The sequence below is a fragment of the Oncorhynchus keta genome, chromosome 36, assembly GCF_023373465.1.
Source record: "Oncorhynchus keta strain PuntledgeMale-10-30-2019 chromosome 36, Oket_V2, whole genome shotgun sequence".
NCBI lineage: Eukaryota > Metazoa > Chordata > Actinopteri > Salmoniformes > Salmonidae > Oncorhynchus > Oncorhynchus keta.
In genome coordinates, this window is record NC_068456.1 from 6,574,285 (window position 1) to 6,599,658 (window position 25,374).

General features: G+C 42.6%; 1 protein-coding gene across 3 annotated transcripts; it reads right to left on the reverse strand.

Moving 5' to 3' along the window:
* Window positions 1-14: 14 nt before the first annotated feature.
* On the reverse strand, window positions 15-24,249 carry ccnj (cyclin J). Of its 3 annotated transcripts, none has more exons than XM_035753999.2 (6): window positions 24,046-24,247; window positions 23,024-23,136; window positions 14,123-14,333; window positions 13,704-14,003; window positions 1,421-1,580; window positions 15-1,120 (listed from the first exon to the last, which is right to left on the reverse strand). In XM_035753999.2, exons 2-6 carry the CDS (start codon window positions 23,090-23,092, stop codon window positions 763-765), a joined length of 1,098 nt encoding a protein of 365 aa, XP_035609892.1. In that variant the 5' UTR covers window positions 23,093-23,136; window positions 24,046-24,247; the 3' UTR covers window positions 15-762. The 3 variants fall into 3 exon arrangements, with proteins under 3 accessions (XP_035609892.1, XP_035609893.1, XP_035609894.1); XM_035754001.2 differs by lacking the exons at window positions 15-1,120; window positions 1,421-1,580 and adding exons at window positions 10,768-11,336; window positions 11,508-11,551 and having other exon boundaries at window positions 23,024-23,114; XM_035754000.1 differs by lacking the exon at window positions 23,024-23,136 and having other exon boundaries at window positions 24,046-24,249.
* Between the last annotated feature and the right edge of the window lie 1,125 nt (window positions 24,250-25,374).

Below are 25,374 nucleotides of genomic sequence, written 5' to 3' on the forward strand. Positions count from 1 at the left end.
AAATAAACCAGAAGTACAACTGACAGGCATTTTATTTAAAAGTACCATATTAGAAGTACACAGCACTCGCTGCCATTCCGCATGCACAGGAAAGGTGTTGACATGACACATTCCCTCCAAATTAGTGCTCGAAACACAAAACAACAATGAAAACTATACTTCCTGAACATTGCAGAGAGCACCGTTCAAGAGCAAAGGTCAACGTTAACATTTGAGGTAGCTTCTGGCAGAGTGATGCGGGTTCCTCTATCAAACTACCATATCTCACTACAAAAAGAATCCCTTGAGTTCAATACTGATATAAGATTCCCATTATTACTCATGGCGCCAGGGAACGAAAAGAGAACATACATTCAATGCTTCTGAGGTATCTTAGCTTAAATAAATGCAGCACAGTCTCTTGTCTATAGTGCAATTAAATTATAGCTAATGCAGAGTGTTGGGAAAACAACCCTTTGCACATGACAACCATGCTTGGTGATAACTCAATCATATTGGTTTTGAAAAGAAGAACACACCTTCAGCAGGTTAGCACCGGAATGATACATGACAAATAACTATTGCACATTTGTGGAATATTATATTGCACATCTTACCATAGAAGAAAGTGCTTAAATCGCATCATAACTTCTCGATTTAAAAAAAAAAAAAAAACATACCTGGTCCTGCTAATTAGTCTAATCCAAAGAGACGACAAACCCATCCAGTCGCTCGCACTTTTACTTCCCATACTGTCATAGTTCTACCTTGGAGATCTAGCCATCACCTATCAAAACAGGGAGCAGCACAGGTATAGTGCATATTGACCTGGTAGGCTCTGCTTGGAATGTTGGCCTTGCCATCCAGACCAGCAGAGATGGTCTGGGGGTGGCTGTGTGGCGGGGCACCAGGGCCCTGCAGGGTGGCAGAGTGGGATACGTAGGAGGCCGGGCCGTGGCCTGGGGCTAGGGCTAGGGAAGGCTGGAGGGCCTGCTGAGGGTACTGGATGCTGGTCTGGTGCAGGTACTGAGGCATGGTGGTGGTTGTCTGGCAAGGGGTATGGTACCCAGTCTGGCCCGGCTGCTGACCGGGTGGTTGGCACGTCTGCTTGTTGGCCTCCTTCACGTCGCTGTCATGAGCACTGACAAAGAAAGACCAAAAGTGACATTCAAACAACCAACCTGTCAAGCCTGTAGCACAATTCTACAACCATGTTACTAAGATTATGGCAAGAGTTGACTTATTTTCTCAGGTTGCATCAAGGTCATTAGCCACCAAACGGAAGAAAACATACTGAAGAGTGAGCGAGAGGGACTCCCTGGACTTGCCGCCCCCCCAGTTGCGAGACGTTTTTGATAAGGTGTGCCTTAATAAACACGGCCCTGGTGTTAGGCAGTATTTGTCAGCAGGCAAGAGAGGCCATCTGAGGACAGACACTCACATGAGCATTTTTTCTACACAGGGGACAAGGTGATCCCAGCTGTATACGGTGAGGCGCTGAAGCTGAGATGGCCAGGAAGGGGATAGGCGCAGGATGATGCGAGAGGCTGCCACACAGGCAGCTGCCACCAGTGATGGGGCGAACCTCAGAAACACATGATCTGGAATAAGAGCAAGTCATTAATCACCATGTATTGCACCAGAATATTGAGCAACAAGGCTAGCTGTGTCTTTAAGTGCAAAAGGTGACATTACACTCTTGTTCTTCCTAAAAAATAAACATATTTTCAGAAGGCAAACACTGGTTTGAAAAACCTTGAAATACCGGTTATGATTTACAAAAATAAAAAAGATGTGGATCCCCATTAGCTGTTGAAGAAAACAGAACATAAAACATTACATGAATGGACAAGAACAGCAACACTAGTACACATCGACCAAAGAACACCACAACTACTTCAAAAAAATATGAGAAAAGAAAAATAAACAAATTAGCAAAACTAATCTCAAATGTTCAAGTGGTTTGGTATGTACACACTTCTGTTGTAGCTATAGAAAACAGTTAAATAATAATGTGGGTGTGTAGAGCAGTGCTCCAATTATGTTCCTGGAGAGCTACCCTCCTGTAGGTTCACGCCGACACCAGTTGTAACTAATCTGATTCAGTTGATCAAGCAGCTAATTATTTGAATCAGGTGTGCTAGATTAGGGATGGAGCAAAAACCTCAAATCAAATTTGATTGGTCACATACACATGTTTAGCAGACGTTATTGCGAGTGTAGCGAAATGCTTGTGAAAAACAAGGACTACAAGCAAGGCGGCCCCCTCTGTCAGCGCCATCGTGGGTACCTACAGGACAGCATCTCTCCAAGAACAGAGCCCCCGGTCTCTAAACGAAAACAGACAACTTTACCAGTGTTAACTAGACCGAACCTGCGAAAAACAGGAAACGGGATAAAACCTTTACATGCCACAGTATCTTATCCAGATTTCTCATAACCGGGACACAATCTTTTAACATGAATAATAACGGGATATTGGTGTGCATGTAAAAAGTCACTCTCCACTCTGAACTAGGAGAGACTGACATGCATGCTGTTGACATTGGCCCTCTGTCTACATTTGAGGCTAGACGTGGTGCTGTTCTTAGCCAGCTGCAGCTTTTCTAGGTCCTTTTTTGACGCACCCGGCCATACAACTGGGCAGTAGTCAAGATGCAACAAATACAGAGCTTGCAGGAGCTCTGCATTCACTGATCCTAATAGTCGTCCTATAAGCTTGTTAATTAAATTATTGTATCTGTACATATCAATAATTATTTCTCATGTAAATGGTCTGATAACTGGTTTCCAGCATGCATACAAAGGGCATTCTACGAGTACGGCCTTAGCACAAATGACAGATGATTGGTTAAGGAGTATAGATGACAGGAAGTTAGTTGGTGCGGTGTTGCTAGATTTCAGTGCTGCTTTTAATGTAATTGATCATGAACCGTTACTATGTAAACTCAAATATTATGGTTTTAAGTCTGCAGCTCTATCCCGAATGGAAAGCTTGCTATCCAGGCGAAGGCATAAAGTGTTCTTTAAAATGGTAGCTTTTCAAACAGTAAAGATATACTGTGGTGATCCTCAAGGAAGCTGCCTATGCCCACTTCTCTACTCTGCTTTACTAATGATTTACCTTCAGTAATGAACAAAGCAAGAGTGGTCATGTATGCTGATGACTACAGTGTATCGCGCAGCATTAGAATGTAATGAGCTAACAGATGTAATAAGCATTGAACTAAGAATGGTGTCGGAGTGGGTTGATATGAACAAATTGGCATTGAACATTTCTAAAACAAAATGGTTTGTATTTGGTTCAAGATCTATGCTTGCTGATGATCCCCAATCGAATTTGTCGATGAATAGAATGCATGTGGAATGCGGCAGGTAGCCTAGTGGTTAGAGCGTTGGGCCAATAACCAAAAGGTTGCTGGATCGAATCCCCTAGCCGACAAAGTAAAAATCTGTCGTTCTACCCCTGAAAAAGGCAGTTAGCCCACTGTTCCCCGGTAGGCCGTCAATGTAAATAAGAATTTATTCTTAACTGAATTGCCTAGATTTGGAGGGGGGAAAAGTAGGGCAAGTGAGAGAAAAAAAAACTACAAGGTGTCATGTTTGACACAGCTTTATCATGGTCAGAGCACAGTCATTTAGATGGATAAGGGAATTGCTGTTACAAGAATGTTCAGAGTATGTAACATCTAGCACACTGAATCAGGTGATTCAATCCCTGGTCCTATCACACTTTGAGTCCTGTCCAGTTATATGGTCTCCTGCAGCAAAGAAGAAAAAAAAGCTCAAAACAGGGTTGCCAGATTAGCTCTTAATTTCTCTATGCGTATAAATATTATCCAAATGCAGCAGAACCTCTCATGGCTTCACATTGAAAACAAATTCAGATCCAGTCTTCGGATTTTCTTTAGGAATGTTTTTATTTTTTTAAACAGTATTTTTCAGGCCAGTTAGTACATACTAGCAACACGCATAACCACCAGGGCAGCTAAGACAACCCAAGGCAAGGACAAATCGCCTTAAATCTACAGTTTTATAAAGAGCCACAGCTGAATGGAACTCTTTACTAATCCATATTTCTCAGGCAAAAAGTAAATCCACCGTAAAGAAAAAAAATAAAACATTAATGCGATAAACCATATGACTGGACAGGAAATAGAAAGCATCAACTGAAATGTTAAATGTGTTTCCTGACAGGTATTTTAATTGTCTATTGTCTAATTGCTCGTCTAATTGAATGTTTGTGGAGTCTTGATGTGTTTTTTTGTAATGTCTTGTTAATTGGTGTTGGACCCCAGGAAGCTTGGCTAGCGATACAGCATTAGCTAATGGGGATCCTAATAAAAATGACAAAATGACTTTTGTTTGCATGCATGAGTGTTAAAAAAGCAAAGCATCTATCAGACAAACACCCCCCCATCTTTACTACAATAGAATCAATATGCTTTGACCATGACAGTAAACAATCTAATACAACAACAAGAAGTTTAGTATCTTCTCGCTCAGCTACATTATTCATTAACAGATTCAGCTGAGGTCCAGTACCTTGGGGGTGTTTGGTACTAAATAATGCTTTTCGATCTGTTCAGGGCTAGTTTATTCCTTAGCCACCTATTCTAAAATTTAACCCAACTCTTTAGGGCCGCAATGACTTCACTAGCTGGTGCTGACATGTATAGTGTAACAGTAAAAAGGGCCTTGACAGCTCCCTTATGAAATACCATAAAGAAAAGGCCGTTCCATTAGATAATATCATGGATAGAGAGCCATGTTACGCCATCAATAGTAAAGGCGGCACTAAAAGCTAACTACACAGCTCCCACAATCTTATCAGTATCGCCAACTTTCAGTCATTTGTGTCAGTGCAGTCCATGTTTAGTGTCCTTCCCTAGAAGTGTGCTGAAAGTCAGTTGCATTGTTCACAGAGAAATGGTATTATATCTGGTCAAACAATCTTTTCCATAAGTTTGCTAAGAACTGGAAGCAAGCTGATTGTTAGGCTGTTAGAAGCCAGGAAAGGGAGCTTTAACATTTTTGGATAGCAGCATGACTTCCCTCCAGGTCTGTGAACAAACACTTCTCTAAAGATGTGGCAAAAAGGAGTGGAAACATCGTCCGCTATCATCCTCAGTATTTTTCCAAATGTATGTATACATTAGTTGAAGTCGGAAGTTTACATACACTTAGGTCGGAATCAACCACTCCACAAATGTCTTGTTAATTAACAAACTATAGTTTCGGCAAGTCGGTTAGGACATCTACTTTGTGCATGACAAGTCATTTATCCAACAATTGTTTACAGATTATTTCACTGTATCACAATTGCAGTGGGTCAGAAGTTTACCTACACTAAGTTGACTGTCCCTTTAAACAGCTTGGAAATTACAGAAGATCTCGTGGCTTTAGAAGCTTCTGATTGACTCAAATTATGTCAATTAGCCTATAGATGGAGATGTATTTCAAGGCCTACCTTCAAACTATGTGCCTCTTTGCTTGACATCATGGGCAAATCTAAAGAAATCAGCCAAGACATCAGGAAAAATAATTGTAGACCTCCACAAGTCTGGTTCATCCTTGGGAGCAATTTCCAAATGCCTGAAGGTACCACGTTCATCTGTACAAACAATAGTACGCAAGTACGAACACCATGAGACCACGTGTAACAGTTAAGCTTTCGTCCCTCTCCTCACCCCAACCTGGGACCCTCTGCACACACCGATAACAGTCACCCACGAAGCATCGTTACCCATCGCGCCACAAAAGCCGCAGCCCTTGCAGAGCAAGGGGAACAACTACTTCAAGGTCTCAGAGCAGGTGATGTCACCGATTGAAACGCTATTAGCGTGCACCACCGCTAACTAGCTAGCCATTGCACATTGGTTACACATGCAGCCGACATACCGCTCAGGAAGGAGACGTTCTGTCTCCTAGAGATGAACGTACTTGTGCAAAAAGTGCAAATCAATCCCAGAACAAGAAACGGGTATCCACAGCAAAACGAGTCCTATAACGACATAACCTGAAAGGCCGCTCAGCAAGTTAGAAGCCACTGCTCCAAAACCACCATAAAAAAGCCAGACTACGGTTTGGAGAAATGTCCTCTGGTCTGAGGAAACAAAAATAGAACTGTTTGGCCATAACGACCATCGTTATGTTTGGAGGAAAAAGGGGTAGGCTTGCAAGCTGAAGAACACCATCTCAACCGTGAAGCACAGGTGCGGCAGCATCATGTTGTGGTGGTGCTTTGCTGCAGGAGGGACTGGTGCACTTCACAAAATAGATGGCATCATGACGAAAATGATGTGGATATGTTAAAAGTTGGTTGCAAATGGGTCTTCCAAATGGACAATGACCCCAAGCACACTTCCAAAGTTGTGGCAAAATGGCAACAAAGTCAAAGTATTGGAGTGGCAATCAACAAAGCCCTGATCTCAATCCTATATAGAAAATGTGTAGGCAGAACTAAAAAAGCGTGCAAGGAGGCCTACAAACTTGACTCAAGTTACATCAGCTCTGTCAGGAGGAATGGGCCAAAATTCACCCAGCTTATTGTGGGAAGGTTATGGAAGGCTACCCGAAACATTTGACCCAAGTTAAACAATTTAAGGGCAATGCTATCAAATACTAATTGAGTGCATCTAAACTTCTGACCCACTGATGAAAGAAATAAAAGCTGAAATAAATTATTATTATTCTGACATTTGTCTTAAAATAACATGGTGATCCTAACAGACCTATGACATTTTTATCTAGGATTACATGTCAGGAATTGTGAACTGAGTTCAAATGCATTTGGCTAAGGTGCATGTAAACTTCCGACTTCAACTGGATGTGGACACCGCTTCAAATTGGTGGATTCAGCCATTTCTGCCACATCAGTTGCTAAGAGGTGTATGAAATCAAGCACACAGCCATACAATTGCCATAGACAAACATTGGCAGTAGAATGGCCTTATTGAAGATCTGTGACTTTCAACGTGGCGCCGTCATAGGATGCCACATTTCTACCAAGTCAGTTCATCAAATGTCTGCCCTGGTCAACCGTAAGTGCTGTATTTGTGAAGTGAAAATGTCTAGGAGCAACAGCAGCCCAGCCGCGAAGTGGTAGGCCACACAAGCTCACAGAACGGGACCGGCAACTGCTGAAGCGCGTAGCGTGTAAAAATCGTCTGTCCTAGGTTGCAACACTCACTACCGAGTTCCAAACTGCCCCAGGAAGCAAGATAAGCACAATAACTGTTCGTCGGGAGCTCTATGAAATGGGTTTCCATGGCCGAGCAGCCGCACACAAGCCTAAGATCGCCATGCACAATGCAAAGCATCGGCTGGAGTGATAAAGTTAGCCGCCATTGCATTCTGGAGCAGTGGAATCGCATTCTCTGGAGTGATGAATCACGCTTCACAATCTGGCAGTTCGATGGACAGATCTGGGTTTGGCGGATTACCAGGAGAATGCTACCTACCCGAATGCAAAGTGGCAACTGTAAAGTTTGGTGGAGGAGGAACAATGGTCTGGGGCTGTTTTTCAAATCTGAAAAGCTACAGCATACAATGACATTCTAGACAACTCGGTGCTTCCGACTTTGTGGCAACAGTTTGGGGAAAGCACTTTACTATTTCAGCATGACAATGCCTCCCCCCGTGCACAAAGTGATGTCCATAATGAAATGGTTTCTCGCGAATTGGAATGCTGACTGCGTGCCAGGTCTAATCTCCCAACATCAGTGCCCAACCTCACTAATGCTTGTGGCTGAATGGAAGCAAGTCCCAGCAGCAATGTTCCAACATCTAGTGGAAAGCCTTCCCAGAGTGGAGGCTGTTATAGCAAAAAGGGGGGACCAACTCCAAATGTCCATGATTTTGGAATGAGATGTTTGACGAGCAGGTGTCCACATACTGTTGGGCATGTAGTGTCGGTTGTCAATACCAGGTGGTTTCTCATTGTTGGACAGTAGGGCTGTCCCAGACTAACAATCGAGTGGTCTAAATGTTAAAGTGCATTTTCCGGATATAAAACAACCTCTGTGTTTTAATAAAATCAACTATATGTAGGCTGCTGAGCTTGTCTGATGCTTTAAGCACAGTGATTAAATGAGTAAAATGACTTGAGGGAGCCAGAGATTAAGACAAAAACCTGTCGCCGAACCTCCACCTCATGTGATTAAGAAATTATACAAATCTAAATGTAGCCTAACTTCTATTGCCAACTATGTAAACATAGCCTTCATAAAGCCAACAAATAAATACATTGCAGCCTGCAGATAGAAAAGAACCTGATAAAAATAAATCACATTGGCTATACATGGCCTGTCTGTCTGCAAGGAACTTGAAGCACTATCAACATCATACAATTCTGGACCGTCACTTTCCCGAGCCAGTTAACTTCAGACTGACACAGCTGTAGGCTATTCACACAAGGGATATGAATATTTTACAAATAGGCTACATTGGAGGAACTATTGTCACTCAATGGATGTAAAAACACGTTGGTTTACTTGCCGTTTGAGGTGAAGAAAAAAAATCATCAGAAGCTCCATGGGCACATTTACAGTGTATTCACCTTGTTACGTTACAGCCTTATTCTAAAATTGATTAAATCAGGTGTTTTTTCCTCAATCTACAAACAATCATGACAAATTTCAAAAATGTAAAATAAATAACAGAAATAGCTTATTTACATAAGTATTCAGACCCTTTGCTATGAGAAGCAATTGAGCTCAGGTGCAGCTCGTTTCCATTGATCATCCTTAAGATGTTTCTACAACTTGATTGGAGTACACCTGTGGTAAATTCAATTGATTGGTCATGATTTGGAAAGTCACACACATATAGTCCTACAGTTGACAGTGCATGTCATAGCAAAAACAAAGCCACGAGGTCGAAGGAATTGTCCGTAAAGCACCGAGACAGGACTGTATCGAGGCACAGATCTGGGGAAGGGTACCAAAACATATCTGCAGCATTGAAGGTCCCCAAGAACACTGTGGCCTCCATTCTTAAATGGAAGAAGTTTGGAACCACCAAGACATTTCCTAGAGCTGGCCACATGGTCAAACTGAGCAATCGGGGGAGAAGGGCCTTGGTCAGGGAGGTGGCCAAGAACCTGATGTTCACACGGACAGAGCTCTAGAGTTCCTCAGTGGACAACCATCTGTGCTGCATTCCACCAAATCAGGCCTTTATGGTAGAGTGGCCAGATGGAAGCTACGTGCTAAACATGCTTCCTTCACTGAAACAAAGATTGCACTCTTTGGGCAATGCCAAGCGTCATGTCTGGAGGAAACCTGGCACCATCCCTGCAGTGAAGCATGGTGGTGGCAGCATCATGCTGTGGGGATGTTTTTCAGCGGCAGGGACTGGGAGACTAGTCAGGATTGAGGGAAAGATGGAGCAAAGTACAGAGATCCTTGATGAAAACCTGCTCCAGAGCACTCAGGACCTCAGACTGGGGTGAAGGTTCACCTTCAACAGGTACGACCCTAAGCACACATCCAAGACAACACAGGTGTGGCTTTGGGACAAGTCTCAATGTTATTGAGTGGCCCAGCCAGAGCTCGGACATGTCTGGAAAGGCCTGAAAAGAGCTATGCAGCAACGCTCCCCATCCAACCTGACAGCACTTGAGAGGATCTGCAGAGTAAAAATAGGAAAAACTCCAAATACAGGGTGCTTCAACAAAGTACTGAGTAAAGGGTCTGAATACTTATGTAAATATCACATTTCAATTTTTTCTAAACCTGTTTTTGCTTTGTCATTATGGGGCATTTTGTTTAAATTGAGGGAAACATTTATTTTAAAATAAGGCTGTAACAAAATGTGGGAAAAGGGGTCTGAATACTTTCCAAATGCACTGTCTACATCCCTTACTCAACATTGACAGGACCCCTTTAAACAAAATACAATAAATGGACAACTCATAAATGGAATGAAATATACCAAAACTTGTTTCTCACAAGTGTTGCCTAGGTTGTAAACATGTCCACTGTAAAAGACTAATATTAAAATGCATTAACAGAAATGACGGTAACCAAACAAACATTGCAGAATAGAAATGGGAATCAACAATAAATGTATTACTGGTGTGCCATCCCTGCGGCCTCCGCAATGGATTAGTCCACTGAGACAGACATCAAGACATGTGCCATGAAATAAATATAATTCTGTTTTTTGCAACTGCTCGACAAAGAAATAAAAAAAATATGTATTGGTCGACCGACAGCCTATCGACTAAAATTGGGTCATCCCTAACGGAGAGCAATTATTTTCCCACCTCTCCCACGCTAACTTTACAAAATTACAATGCTTTTCTTTCATTAGGTATTTTATGCATGAATGATGGCTCGCAGTGTGCCCACTCTGCCAATGAAATCATTTAAATAGGATTTGTGATGAATGAGCCATCCGATTCAATGAAAGATGGAGTTGAATTAGTCTTTCTTGACTTAATTTCAATTAAAGTACTCCACAGCTTTCTTTCCAATTATACCTCCATCATATATATATATATATATATAGGTTTCTTAATTCATTTTATTTTGTTCAGTTTGAAATCACAATTTCTCATTTTACAATGGTCGGCCATTCTAACGAAGGCTCTCCTTTGCTTAATTTCTCTCAACCATAAAGTTTTTCCATTCCTCAATAACCCAGAGGGGCTTAACAGTTTTAGCAGTCCGTTTCTTCATAGGTGCATGCTTATTAGTGGTGCAGTGGATCCCAAAATTCATGGTTTTGAGTCACGGATTGGATCATTTAAGAAATAAATAATAATAAAACAATGTAGACAAATAACTTTGCTTTCCCTTTATTACTTAAAGAACACTTGAAGCAAGTAACTTTTCAATGTTTAAATCAAATATTAAAATAAAATATTCAACACTCAATTGTTAAATTAAAATGCAAAGTGCATGATACCTTCTTCCTTGGAACAATAGTGAATGAATAAAAATAGCCTGTCCTCTTAAAAAAAAAGTAAAGAAAGCAAACCTGAGCTAATAACTTCATTATTTTTCAAAAAGATGAAGTCTACACTGCCTGGGAAGAGGGTAGACCTCTTTGCAGTCACTATGTCCCCTGCTGTGGAGAACACCCACTAGCTAGGAACTGAAGTGCCAGGCACAGTCAGGTAACCTCTAGCCATCATGGCAATGTGAGGGTATTTACACTCATTGCTTTTCCACCATGTCAGTGGGAATGCCACTTGCTGCCTTGTAGGATGCCACCTCTTCGATGGTGTTGGCCAACGTCTTGCCTGTGTCCTTAATCACAAAGGTCTCCCCGAAAAGCTCCTTCATGGCCAAATTATTTTGTGGCGGAGATGCCTCAGAGTCTGCTCCTGTCAGCTCTGTGGCTTGACCCTGCAGAAAAAAAGGCTTAATCTATTAAACAAATTATTTATTTTCATAGAACTATAATTGTGGCAACATTTAAAAGTCAGTATTTCACATCAAAAATTGATGATTCTAATAGCATAGACTAAAATTAGACTGCAGTATATTATTTAAGTAATTCACTCTGTTTTTTTTTACCTCTTCAGTGGCCACAATATCAGTGGTGAGATCACTATGTCCTCCTGTGTAGGGCAGGGTCTAGGTGAGACAGGGACTTGAACCTTGGATCCAGTGCAGTAGATCAATTTTTTTATTTGACCTTTATTTAACTAGGCAAGTCCGTTAAGAACAAATTCTTATTTTCAATGACGGCCTAGGAACAGTGGGTTAAACGGCCTTGTTCAGGGGCAGAACATATTTTTTACCTTGTCAGGGATTTGATCTTGCAACCTTTCGGTTATTAGTCCAATGCTCTAACCACTAGGCTACCTTACCGCCCCATCTAGGAAGGTAGTCCTGTACATTAGGGGGGTCTGGGGTTCAGGTCCTCTTATGGCAGCCTTGATATCTCTAGTGATGATGGTGCAGTCTTCCTCACTTGGGGCCATGAATTGTAGAATCCTTGTTTTCAGAAGTAGAATCATGGACACACAGTGCAGTTTCAGTGCTCAATAGGGTTGGAACCGTTGAGGGGTTTGAGCACCTGGAGGACCTCTGCCACCTTTTTTATGTCATCATCAGACAAGGTGAAGATGTCTTTTTTTTCAGGGTCTTGTCTGTCAGTGCAGAATATATAGCTGCCTGCTGCTCAAGATGAAACTCCATTTATGACATGTTGGAGCGCCATCTTGTGACATTGTGTATGATCTTGTGGGTCGGTTGCTGTAGCGTTTCTTGCTTGGTCTTAAGCACGAGCGGCTGCTGTGCATCGGTGGAAAAAGGAAGCCACCAACTTCCTGATCCTCCCAAGGAGGCGGTCCATCTGGTTCACTGAGATTCCCCTTTAGGATGCCAAATTGATCACATGTGCAAAGCAAGCTATCTGTGGCCCCAGTCCAGCCTCTATCACTGCATTTACTTGGTTCTTGGCATTATCTGTGGTGGTTGAGATATTGCCATTGGGCCTCTAGCTTCCACTCTGCTACTGCTCCGAGCAGTACCTGTGCCAGATGTGAGACTCTGAGGGGGCGTGTCTGTAGCACAGGACTTCGCATCTCCCACTCCTCTGTGGTGTAGTGAGCAGTCAGTCACGTAGCTTTCCGTTGCCCTGGAGGTCCACCCGTCTGTGGTGAGGGCAACAAAGGATGCCTTGGATAATTAGTTGACAATTTTGATATGTTCCTGTTCATAAAGATCTGGCAAGATCTTCATACTGAAGTGGGTACGCCAGGGGATTTCATAGCTTGGCTTAAGCACTTCCACCATATTTTTAAACCCTTTGTTTTCCACAACAGAGTATGGCCTCACGTCTGCAGCGATAAACATCCCAATAGACTTGGTGGTGGCTTTAGTCTCTTGGCTGAGTTGGCTCTTGGCTGAGTTGGCTCCTGTCACTGACAACAGGGTGATGACACTTTAAATGTGTGGCCATTCTCAATGTATTTCCATGTTCATAAGGCTTTGTGGCACAACGCCTGCATCCGTATGGATCACGGATCAACTACGGTCCGTTACACCACTAATGCTTATTGACAACTGGAAGAAACAATTTCATAAATACATCAAGTGCCGCATCTGGATGCTCCTCATTACACACAAACCAACAAATCTTCAACATAGGCGTCACTAGAAAATCTTGTGTAGGATCTTATACACTATTTTAGGCCCAGCCTTTGGAACCTTGGCTTTTCTGGATATAGCCACTACAACCAGTGGGTGTGGATACAGCTTTAGAACAAAGTTCTGCAGCATTAGTAAAGATATGACCAATACACTTGGATGATGTAGATCCTGTACTGTTTGTAAATACTCTGGCAGGTTGATTGATAACCTGAGCCAGATTACAGGCACTGGTTACAGTAAGAAGCTTCCTCTTGAGTGGATAGCTTGATGAAAACCAGTCTAAATCAAGTCACACCACCCCCCCCAAAAAAAATAGACCTCTTAACATCACACATTATCAAGCAAGCCACACATTATCCAGATACTGACTTAGCACTTGGTGGCCTAGAGCAGCACCCTAAAATATTACTTTAGATAAGGCAGGTGAACCTGCAACCACAACACACCAGTAGACATGAGATCCTCGCTAACCTTTACATGAATCTAGCTCTGAATATATGCAGCAACACCTCCTCCATAGGCATTCCTGTCTCTTCTGTAGATGTTATATCCCTGTATTGCTACTGCTGTATCAAATTAATTAAGTGAAGCAGCAACAGAACGTCAACTTGCCTTGAAGGGAGACCTCCAGGAAGTAGTCAGCATACTTTGTCATGTAGAGCATCGTCTTCTCCAGGCACGCCATGGGCCAGCCATCGTGAAGGTCCGCCTCGTTGACAGCGATGGACAGGTAGTACTCTATGAAGTGTGCAGCGGTGGGCAGGTACAGGTTCCACTGGAAGGTCTCCAGCAGGAGGAGCTCCATGTGCAGCAGGCCCTGCTTGGTCAGCACCAGGTTCATGGAGCTCATGCAGCCCAGACTGTTAAGAGTCTCCAGCTTAGGAACTCGGTCCTCTCTCTCCTCAAACTTACCTGTAGAGGACGGGAAATAATCACAAGGCACACAGAAAAATTGAGTTTATAGGCTGGGTGGACCATAGCAATTAGAAGTTTGGCCAAGCAGGGGCTTGCAAGGAAGCTGACAAACTTACTAGCCAAAAGCAAGCAGGAGAGTGCGACCATGTGAAGCTGCTGCACCGTTATATCATAGCGGTCCATGAAAAGGTCCAGCAAGTAGACGGCAAGGTGTCTGGCTGTTGGGCACAGCCGGTAGCGATTGCTTACGATTGCTATGAGGTCTGCAAAGTAGCGCCTGAGGTTGAGCTGGGGGGACTGGCCTTTGTAGGAGGGCAACTTGATTTCCTGAAAAAAAAAGAAGTAAACAATACATAAGATCTGTAATCTTGGCCAACCAGATCTAAAATGTGTGACTGCTTCAGATGCTCTGGGGGTAGAAGTAAGAGAAAAAATATTAAACGGGACTAGCGACATCCCTAACCTCCTAAACAGAAACTGACAGTTTTGGGTAAGTCTATGGGCCAGATGTCTCCTCCACTTCCGAGATTCCAAAGATGCAACGATATCGTGACAGTCCAAATGATAAGTGACAGGGATTTATTTTTTGTATTTTTTTTGTATTTTTTATTTTTTTTTAAATCGGGCCACCGGAAGTTCTTTGTCGTCTCATCCCACCATCTGTTGAGAGACGCTCCGATACCATTTTATGTTACACGTCTGTCCACAAGCGATTATGGCCACGTTTTAACTGTTGGAATCGTAGAAATACAATTTGTATTCCGATTCACTTTTGGCAGTCACAGCTGCACCCGCCTCGACTTTTGTCTGCAGTCGGTTGCTTTAGCCTCATCGCTCAAATGAGTCCTATATCAAATAGTAGCAATTTAACCTTACGGATAAAAAATAAACAAATTCCTTCTTAGTAGTGTTGCACAGTATACCGAAACTGCTCTAGATACTAGAACATGAAAAACATAGAATGTTACTTTCGGTACTTCTGCCACGAGGCTCATACTTATTGAGAGGTTCAAGTCTATCAGGCCAGCAGATGTCCCCTTATAGCGCAAGCTCACCGTTCATGCCTCTCGCCTGATCCACTTACGCACTGCTAGAGGACTAGGAGTCTAGACTGCAACATGTTAGCTCATCACTCATGCTGCATAGAAGTTGCTGATTGTCAACATAAACCTATTGGGTGAATTGACCAAATTCACATAGAAATGTGAGTTATAGATCTCATTGAAAGCTAATCTAAGAAGCAGTAGATCTGTTCTGTGCACTGGGTCTATGCTTCCCATTCTTAAGTTTAGTTTTTGCATCTCTGTTTTGTACACCAGTTTCAAACTGAAAATACAATATTTGGGGTTATTGAAAATATCTATTTCACCGTGGTTAAGATGGTACAATAATTCTCTACATTTATCGACTGCTCGTTTTGTCGTAAACGTTAGCAATCCCAAAATGGCAGAGCAATTTCTGCATATTGCACCTTTAAATCATCTCTCCATCACATTTAAAGATCAGAGGTATAATAAGAACTGGAGGATGCATCCAAGATGTCCACCCATTGTTTTCTATGTAATTTACTCACGTTCGCATACGCCGATTCATGGACCGTCTATATCTGGTTTGCATCCGGTTTATACAGACCAACATTACACTTGCGCACAGAAAGCAGAGCAAGCAGCAACAAAGTCACCACTACAACTACATACATACATGGATGCATATAAAAACAACAATATAAAATATTTTACTGAGTTAATTTATTTAAGGAAATTTGTCAATTGAAATAAATTCAGTAGGCCCTAATCAATGGATTTCACATGACTGAGAATACAGATATGCATCTGTTGGTCACAGACCCTTTTTTTTCAGAAAAAGGAGTGGTGTTGCTCAGTAAACTTGTCAGTATCTGGTGTGATCACTATTTGCCTCATGCAGCTTGACACATCTGCTTCACATAGAGTTGATCAGGCTGTTGATTGTGGCCTGTGGAATGTTGTCCCACTCCTCTTCAACGGCTGTGCGAAGTTGCTGGATATTGGCGAGTCCAGGCTGTCGTACGCGTCGACCCAGAGCATCCAAAACATGCTCAATGGGTGACATGTCTAAGTATTCAGGCCATGAAGATCTGGGACATTTTCAGCTTCTAGCAATTGTGTACAGGTCCTTGCGATATGGGGTCGTGGATTATCATGCAGAAACATGACGTGATGGGCCTCAGGATCTCATGGTAGCTCTGCATTGAAATTTCCATCAATAAAATGCAATCGTTTGTTGTCCGTAGCTTATGCTTGGCCATACCATAACCCCACCACCACCGTGGGGCACTCTGTTCACAAAGTTGACATCAACAAACCGCTCGCACACAAGACACCATGAACGCCGTCTGCCCTCTGTACAGTTGAAACCGGGATTAATCCATGAAGAGCACACTTCTCCAGTGGCCATCGAAGGTGAGCATTTTTCCCACTGAAGTCAGTTACAACGCCGAACTGCAGTCAGGTCAAAAACCTGGTGAGGACAACAAGCATGCAGATGAGCTTCCCTAAGACTTTCTCTGACAGTTTGTGCAGTAATTCTTTGGTTGTGCAAACCCACAGTTTCCAGTTTCCTGAAAGCCAGCTGGTAAAACCTTGGATCATTGTTACTCTAACTTCCGCGACGCATATAAGGCCCTGCCCCGCCCCTCTTTCGGAAAAGCTGACCACGACTCCATTTTGTTGATCCCTGCCTACAGACAGAAACTTAAACAAGAGGCTCCCACGCTGAGGTCTGTCCAACGCTGGTCCGACCAAGCTGACTCCACACTCCAAGACTGCTTCCATCACGTGGACTGGGACATGTTTCGTATTGCGTCAGATAAAAATATTGACAAATACGCTGATTCGGTGTGCGAGTTCATTAGAACGTGCGTTGAAGATGTCGTTCCCATAGCAACAATAAAAACATTCCCTAACCAGAAACCGTGGATTGATGGCAGCATTCGCGTGAAACTGAAAGAGCGAACCACTGCTTTTAATCAGGGCAAGGTGTCTGGTAACATGACCGAATATAAACAATGCAGCTATTCCCTCCGCAAGGCTATTAAACAAGCTAAGCGTCAGTACAGAGACAAAGTAGAATCTCAATTCAACGGCTCAGACACAAGAGGCATGTGGCAGGGTCTACAGTCAATCACGGACTACAAGAAGAAACCCAGCCCAGTCACGGACCAGGATGTCTTTCTCCCAGGCAGACTAAATAACTTTTTTGCCCGCTTTGAGGACAATACAGTGCCACTGACACGGCCTGCAACGAAAACATGCGGTCTCTCCTTCACTGCAGCCGAGGTGAGTAAGACATTTAAACGTGTTAACCCTCGCAAGGCTGCAGGCCCAGACGGCATCCCCAGCCGCGCCCTCAGAGCATGCGCAGACCAGCTGGCCGGTGTGTTTACGGACATATTCAATCAATCCCTATACCAGTCTGCTGTTCCCACATGCTTCAAGAGGGCCACCATTGTTCCTGTTCCCAAGAAAGCTAAGGTAACTGAGCTAAACGACTACTGCCCGTAGCACTCACTTCCGTCATCATGAAGTGCTTTGAGAGACTAGTCAAGGACCATATCACCTCCACCCTACCTGACACCCTAGACCCAACTCAAATTTGCTTACCGCCCAAATAGGTCCACAGACGACGCAATCTCAACCACACTGCACACTGCCCTAACCCACCTGGACAAGAGGAATACCTATGTGAGAATGCTGTTCATCGACTACAGCTCGGCATTCAACACCATAGTACCCTCCAAGCTCGTCATCAAGCTCGAGACCCTGGGTCTCGACCCCGCCCTGTGCAACTGGGTACTGGACTTCCTGACGAGCCGCCCCCAGGTGGTGAGGGTAGGCAACAACATCTCCTCCCCGCTGATCCTCAACACGGGGGCCCCACAAGGGTGCGTTCTGAGCCCTCTCCTGTACTCCCTGTTCACCCACGACTGCGTGGCCATGCACGCCTCCAACTCAATCATCAAGTTTGCGGACGACACAACAGTGGTAGGCTTGATTACCAACGACGAGACGGCCTACAGGGAGGAGGTGAGGGCCCTCGGAGTGTGGTGTCAGGAAAATAACCTCACACTCAACGTCAACAAAACTAAGGAGATGATTGTGGACTTCAGGAAACAGCAGAGGGAACACACCCCTATCCACATCGATGGAACAGTAGTGGAGAGGGTAGCAAGTTTTAAGTTCCTCGGCATACACATCACAGACAAACTGAATTGGTCCACTCACACTGACAGCGTCGTGAAGAAGGCGCAGCAGCGCCTCTTCAACCTCAGGAGGCTGAAGAAATTCAGCTTGTCACCAAAAGCACTCAAACTTCTACAGATGCACAATCGAGAGCATCCTGGCGGGCTGTATCACCGCCTGGTACGGCAACTGCTCCGCCCTCAACCGTAAGGCTCTCCAGAGGGTAGTGAGGTCTGCACAACGCATCACCGGGGGCAAACTACCTGCCCTCCAGGACACCTACACCACCCGATGTTACAGGAAGGCCATAAAGATCATCAAGGACATCAACCACCCGAGCCTCCTCGCCTTCATCCAGAAGGCGAGGTCAGTACAGGTGCATCAAAGCTGGGACCGAGAGACTGAAAAACTGATTCTATCTCAAGGCCATCAGACTGTTAAACAGCCACCACTAACATTGAGTGGCTGCTGCCAACACACTGTCATTGACACTGACCCAACTCCAGCCACTTTAATAATGGGAATTGATGGGAAATGTAAATATATCACTAGCCACTTTAAACAATGCTACCTTATATAATGTTACTTACCCTACATTATTCATCTCATATGCATACGTATATACTGTACTCTATATCATCGACTGCATCCTTATGTAATACATGTATCACTAGCCACTTTAACTATGCCACTTTGTTTACTTTGTCAACATACTCATCTCATATGTATATACTGTACTCGATACCATCTACTGTATGCTGCCCTGTACCATCACTCATTCATATATCCTTATGTACATATTCTTTATCCCCTTACACTGTGTATAAGACAGTGGTTTTGGAATTGTTAGTTAGATTACTTGTTGGTTATCACTGCATTGTCGGAACTAGAAGCACAAGCATTTCGCTACACTCGCATTAACATCTGCTAACCATGCGTATGTGACAAATAAAATTTGATTTGATAGGTCCTGGGCTGGTGTGGTTACACGTGCAGTTGAGAGGCCGGTTGGACGGAGATCTTTGTGGGCTATACTCAGCCTTGACTCAGGATGGTAAGCTGGTGGTTGAAGTTATCCCTCTAGTGGTGTGGGGGCTGTGCTTTGACAAAGTGGGTGGGGTTATATCCTTCCTGTTTGGCCCTGTCCGGGGGTGTCCTCGGATGGGGCCACAGTGTCTCCTGAACCCTCCTGTCTCAGCCTCCAGTATTTATGCTGCAGTAGTTTATGTGTCGGGGGGCTAGGGTCAGTTTGTTATATCTGGAGTACTTCTCCTGTCCTATTCGGTGTCCTGTGTGAATCTAAGTGTGCGTTCTCTTCTTTCTCTCTCTCGGAGGACCTGAGCCCTAGGACCATGCCCCAGGACTACCTGACATGATGACTCCTTGCTGTCCCCAGTCCACCTGACCGTGCTGCTGCTCCAGTTTCAACTGTTCTGCCTTATTATTATACGACCATACTGGTCATTTATGAACATTTGAACATCTTGGCCATGTTCTGTTATAATCTCCACCCGGCACAGCCAGAAGAGGACTGGCCACCCCACATAGCCTGGTTCCTCTAGGTTTCTTCCTAGGTTTTGGCCTTTCTAGGGAGTTTTTCCTAGCCACCGTGCTTCTACACCTGCATTGCTTGCTGTTTGGGGTTTTAGACTGGGTTTCTGTACAGCACTTTGAGATATCAGCTGATGTACTATATAAATATATTTGATTTGATTTTGGACGTACCGCGAAATTCTCTAAAACGACTTATGGTAGAGAAATTAACATTAAATTATCTGGTAACAGTTCTGGTGGACATTCCTGAAGTCAGCATGTGGCATTGTGTGACGAAACTGCACATTTTAGAGTGGCCTTTTATCGTCCCCAATACAATGTGCACCTGTGTCATGATCATGCTGTTTAATCAGCTTCTTGATATGCCACACTTGTCAGGTGGATGGATTATCTTGGCAAAGGGGAAATGCTCACAAACGGGATAAACAAATTCATACACAAAATTTGAGATAAGCTTTTTGTGCATATGGGACATTTCTAGGATATTTTATTTCAGCACATTAAACCAACACTTTTCTTGTTGCTTTTATATTTTTGTTCAGTGTAAAATGTTAATATCTCAGCCTCACAAAGGTGATGACTAAAAAGTGTCTAATTAGCCATTTTCAAATCTGACTTCTCTGTGTGGCCATGTAAGAAAATTGTATTTCTGGACCGGATGCCAGTTAAACTACAATACACTGTAGGGACAGTTGAAGCCGTGCTTCTAGACCAGAACCCCGGAGAAGATCATTTCCCCTGTCATCTGTCAATTCTCTACGTCAATAATGGGTTTAAAAGAGACAGCGCGCCCTTTTCTAAAAAGTAGAGATGGCCATTTCTACGCAAATGGAAGGGAAACAGATTGTCATCTATAGCCACATGAAATTAGCGAAAACAAGCTCAATAATTCAATGCATTTACACACCCCTATTGAAAATGCATTGACCTGCATTGTGAATAGGCCGCCTAGACTAAATCTTGATTTACCTTGTTTATCAATAGAGATTTACCATTGTTATTGTTTTAGTTCATTTTTACTAAAGTCTAATTAAATGATATGATTACTTCATTAATGCATACAGGGCTGTCTGAAATCGAATTTAAATTGTCATGATATTGAACTCAAAAGATTGAACAGAGCAGTAGCTGAGTGTCTAGATTAAGTGCCATTCTGTGACTTAGTCTAATACTCTTTTTTTTGCCGTGGTATCGTGATACTAAAACTGGTATTGAAGTCAAAATTCTGGTATCGTGACAACACTACTTTACATTTAACATTTTACTAATTTAGCAGACATGCTTACCCAGAGCGATTTACAGTTAGTGCATTGATCTTAAGCTAGCTAGGTGGAATAACCACATCAGTCGTAATAAGTAAATTTTTCGTCAAAGTAGCAATCAGCAAAGTCAGAGCTAGGGGAGTCGGTGTAAGGGGGGTGCTGTGAGATTTCTCAAGCAATAATTTAGATAAGACTGTTTGGGAGTGGGAAAACTGAAAACTAGCTTTTATTTATTTTTCTATTAACTAATTTAGTCTCTGGTGATGTCAGAGGCCAAAACACCATCCCACCACAATAGGCTGAAATTTCAGGCAGCCTTTTCAAACAGCTCTTACACAATAATATTCCAACCTCAGCATGGGCACCTACTCATTCCAGGGTTCTCTGTTATGTTCACTATTTTCTACATTGTAGAATAATAGTGAAGACATCAAAATGATGAAATACATATGGAATCATGTAGTAACCAAAAAAGTGTTAAATCAAAATATTTTATGAGATTCTACAAAGTAGCCACCCTTTACCTTTATGACAGCTTTGCACACTTGCCATTCTCACAACCAGCTTCATGAGGTAGTCACCTGGAATGCATTTCAATAAAGTTCCCAATCCCTTGGTAAAAAAAAGTTAATTTGTGGGATTTCCTTCTTAATACATTTGAGCCAATTAGTTATGTTGTGACAAGGTAGGGGTGGTATACAGAACATGGCCCTATTTGGTAAAAGACAAAGTCCATATTATGGCAAGAACAGCTCAAATAAGCAAAGACAAGATAAAAATAAGATTAAGATAAAGGTCAGTCAATCCGGAAAATGTCAATAATTTTAAAAGTGTCTTCAAGTGCAGTCGCAACAACCATCAACCACTATGATGAAACGGTCTCATGAGGACCGCCACAGGAAAGAAAGACCCAGAGTTGACTCTAATGAACTTATCCAGAGGTACCAGCCTCAGAAATTGCAGCCCAAAAAAATGCCACACAGTTCAAGACGTCAACATTTCAGGAGACTGCGTGAATCATGCCTTCATGGTCAAATTGCTGCAAAGAAACCACTACCAAATGACACCAATAAGAAGAGCAATGGACATTCGACTGGTGGGGATCTGTCCTTTGGTCCGATTTGTCAAAATTCAAGATTTTTTTGATCCAACCGCTGGGTCTTTGAGACACAGAGCAGGTGAACGGATGACCTCTGCATATATGACTCCCACCGTGAAGCACAGAGGAGGAGCTGTGATGGTGCTTTGCTGGTAACACTGTCAGTGATTTATTTAGAATTCAAGATACACTTAACCAGCATGGCTACGACAGCATTCTGCAGTGATATGCCATCCAATCTGGTTTGCGCTTAGTGGGACTATCATTTGTTTTTCAACAGGACAATGACCCAACACACCTCTAGGCTGTGTATGGGCTATTTGACCAAGAAGGAGAGTGATGCTTCAGATGACCTGGCCTTCAGTCACACAAACTCAACCCAATTGAGATGGTTTGGTACGAGTTGGACCACAGAGTGAAGGACAGGCAGCCTAAAGGTGCTCAGCATATGTGGGAGCTGTTGGAGAAGCATTCCAGGTGAAGCTGGTTAAGAGGATGCCAAGAGTATGTAAACCTGTCAATGCAAAAGGTGGCTACTTTTAAGAATATAAAATATATTTGGATTTGTTTTACACTTTTTTGGTTACTACATGACTCCATAGTGTTGATGTATTCACTATTATTATACAATGTAGAAAATTGTTTTTTTTATAAAGAAAAACCCTTGAATGAGAAGGTGTTTTGACTGGTGTGTGTGTGTGTGTGTGTGTGTGTGACGCATAAAAACACTGGACAGTCACATTTTTAACTTCACTATGATCAGCCATGTATTGTAGGCCTATGTGTTAATATAATACATCAGGTCAACAGCTCTCACTTTTGGAATATTACACTAATGTTGGCAGTTATTGCCTCCACTTTGAAATATGACAGCATACTTACTTTGTAGCGCAAAGCCTGGTATATATCTCCAGCAAGTTGTCCTTTCCACCATTGGCCCTCAAGCTCCATTTAATCAATCTTGTAGAAATTTCTGGAAGCACAAATTGTCCAGTCTAAAGAGTCCAATGTTATGACAACAGTTAAATTCTGCATCGCTGAAATTCCAGCAGTGAACCACAATGTTCGCTTATTTTCCCTCTGCATTTTCACAATTGACACATTTTCAATTAAAAAAGGTCAAGTACAGCCATTTTTATCTCAATATCAAATCATTTCTGGGTAACAATAAGTACCTTATTGTGATTGTTGCCAATTAAAAGGGTCAAAAAGACACAAAAAAAAGCTAACCAAAGAGCAATTTTTTAAAGCAATAATTTTTCTAGGCAATAATGTTTCTAGGACTATCTTGCGGTGGTCCAAGTGGTGAAGTGAAAACTGAAAACCATCTGTTATTGGCGTAGAGGTTTGGAACTCTTTCTTATTGGTCTATTAACTAAATTTACCAGGCAGGCCAAAACTCCATCCCACCAAAACAGGCTGCAATTTCAGGCTTACATTTAAAAACAGCGCCTACATTACCATAACTTTCACAGCATCATTCCAACCTCAGTGTGGAAGTATATATACACAATAACGGAAATTACGTTTGACTACACTGGGTCTTTAAAATAAATGAAGTTTAGAAAACGCTCATATTAGCTATACTATTCAACAATTCAGGAAAAAATAATCAGCAAGCAAATTAATGAGTAGAAGTTGGTAACAGTGGAGCCAAAACCGCTGTTTTCGTGTGTGTAAATGAGGTAATTTGTGCAAACCTAACTACGAAGCGAGTAATACACTAGTTGCTACAAGTTCACACACATGACAAACCTCAATCTTGATTTCGAGATTATCAGCTTGAGGTGACTATTGGCTACTATCCTATATAAAAATGACAAGTGTTGAGTCAAATTTAAATTTAACAATGGCCAAAAATACGACAAATCAGACAAACCAACCCCCGACTTTTCAAGACTTACCCCTACACGCCACACTTAAACGCGTGATACAACTACACAGCTGACTTTAGCTCAAAAACTCGATATAGCCGTGAGTTTTCCAGTTGACATAAAGTTATGATTCTTCCATTGTTGAAGATACTCGAGACAGTCGATGGCAGCTCAGCTCAACTCAGCTCAGCTCAGGCATGCGATTAGTCCCAAGAGTGCTGCTGCAATGGGAACTCATGATAAAACGTTCTCAAAGCGCTGCTGCCAATTGAAACTCACCTTACACAACAGAGACATCCAATCACTGGCCACGATTCATAGACGTCAACAGTGATAACGTTTTGGTCACGATCAGTGCAATCTTGGATCCTTGGAACGTTCATACCTTAACCTTAACCCTAACCTTAACTATAACATAACCCTTAACTAACCCTAAAATTAACCCTTACCTTAAACATTTTATACTTCAACTTCGATGGGTTAGGGACATCCCAAGGATATGTGATAGGATGAGCCTCTTGATCACAGCTGAGTCAGAAATTGCTGGAAGAAAACACTAACTAAGGATAATGTCTGCGAAATAACTCACATTTTTGCGAATTAGAATCCGATCTGAAATTAAATTCCTTCTAATACAACGTAGCCTGGGCTTTAATATTTCTATAACTCTTACTCTAAAGTAGCAGGTGCAAGTTATTTTCAATAAAGAAAGGTGCCCCATGAGTACTATCAGCTATTACATCAGAACAGGAAATAGCAATTTCAGAATAAATCAACTTCATGTGTGAAATGAATGGCTGGAACACCCAACAATTTCAAAGACTGTAATGCATTACAGTTCATATAAGGAAATCAGTCAGGCCTAATTTATGGATTTCACCTGACTCGGAATTCAGATATTGGTCACAGAAACCTTAAATAAAAAAGGTAGAGGCGTGGATCAGAAAACCAGTCAGTATCTGGTGTGACCACCATTTGCCTCATGCAGAGCGACACATCTCCTTCACATAGAGTTAATCAGGCTGTTGATTGTGGCCTGTGGAACGTTGTCCCACTCCTTTTCAATGTCTGTGCGAAGTTGCTGAATATTGTCGGGAACTGGAAAATGCTGTTGTACACATCAATCCAGAGCATCCCAAACATGTTAAATGGGTGATATGTCTGGTGAGTATGCAGGCCAAGGAAGAACTGGGACATTTTCAGCTTCCAGGAATTATGTACAGATCAAAACAAATGTTATTAGTCACATACACATATTGAGCAGATGTTATTGCGGGTGTAGCGAGATCCTTGCGACATGGGGTCGTGCATTATCATGCTGAAACATGAGGTGATAGCGGCAGATGAATGGCACGACAA

What these genes read in the sequence shown, in the direction of transcription:
- ccnj (XM_035753999.2), bottom strand. Translation starts at nt 23,092, where the DNA reads ATGGAGCTTGAGGGCCAATGGTGGAAAGGACAACTTGCTGGAGATATA. An exon ending in CCTGGAGGTCTCCCTTCAAG is followed by an intron (nt 1,581 to 13,703) that starts GCAAGTTGACGT and finishes CTCTTATTCCAG; the next exon opens with ATCATGTGTTTCTGAGGTTC. An exon ending in TGTGTAGAAAAAATGCTCAT is followed by an intron (nt 1,121 to 1,420) that starts GTGAGTGTCTGT and finishes TTTCTTTGTCAG; the next exon opens with TGCTCATGACAGCGACGTGA.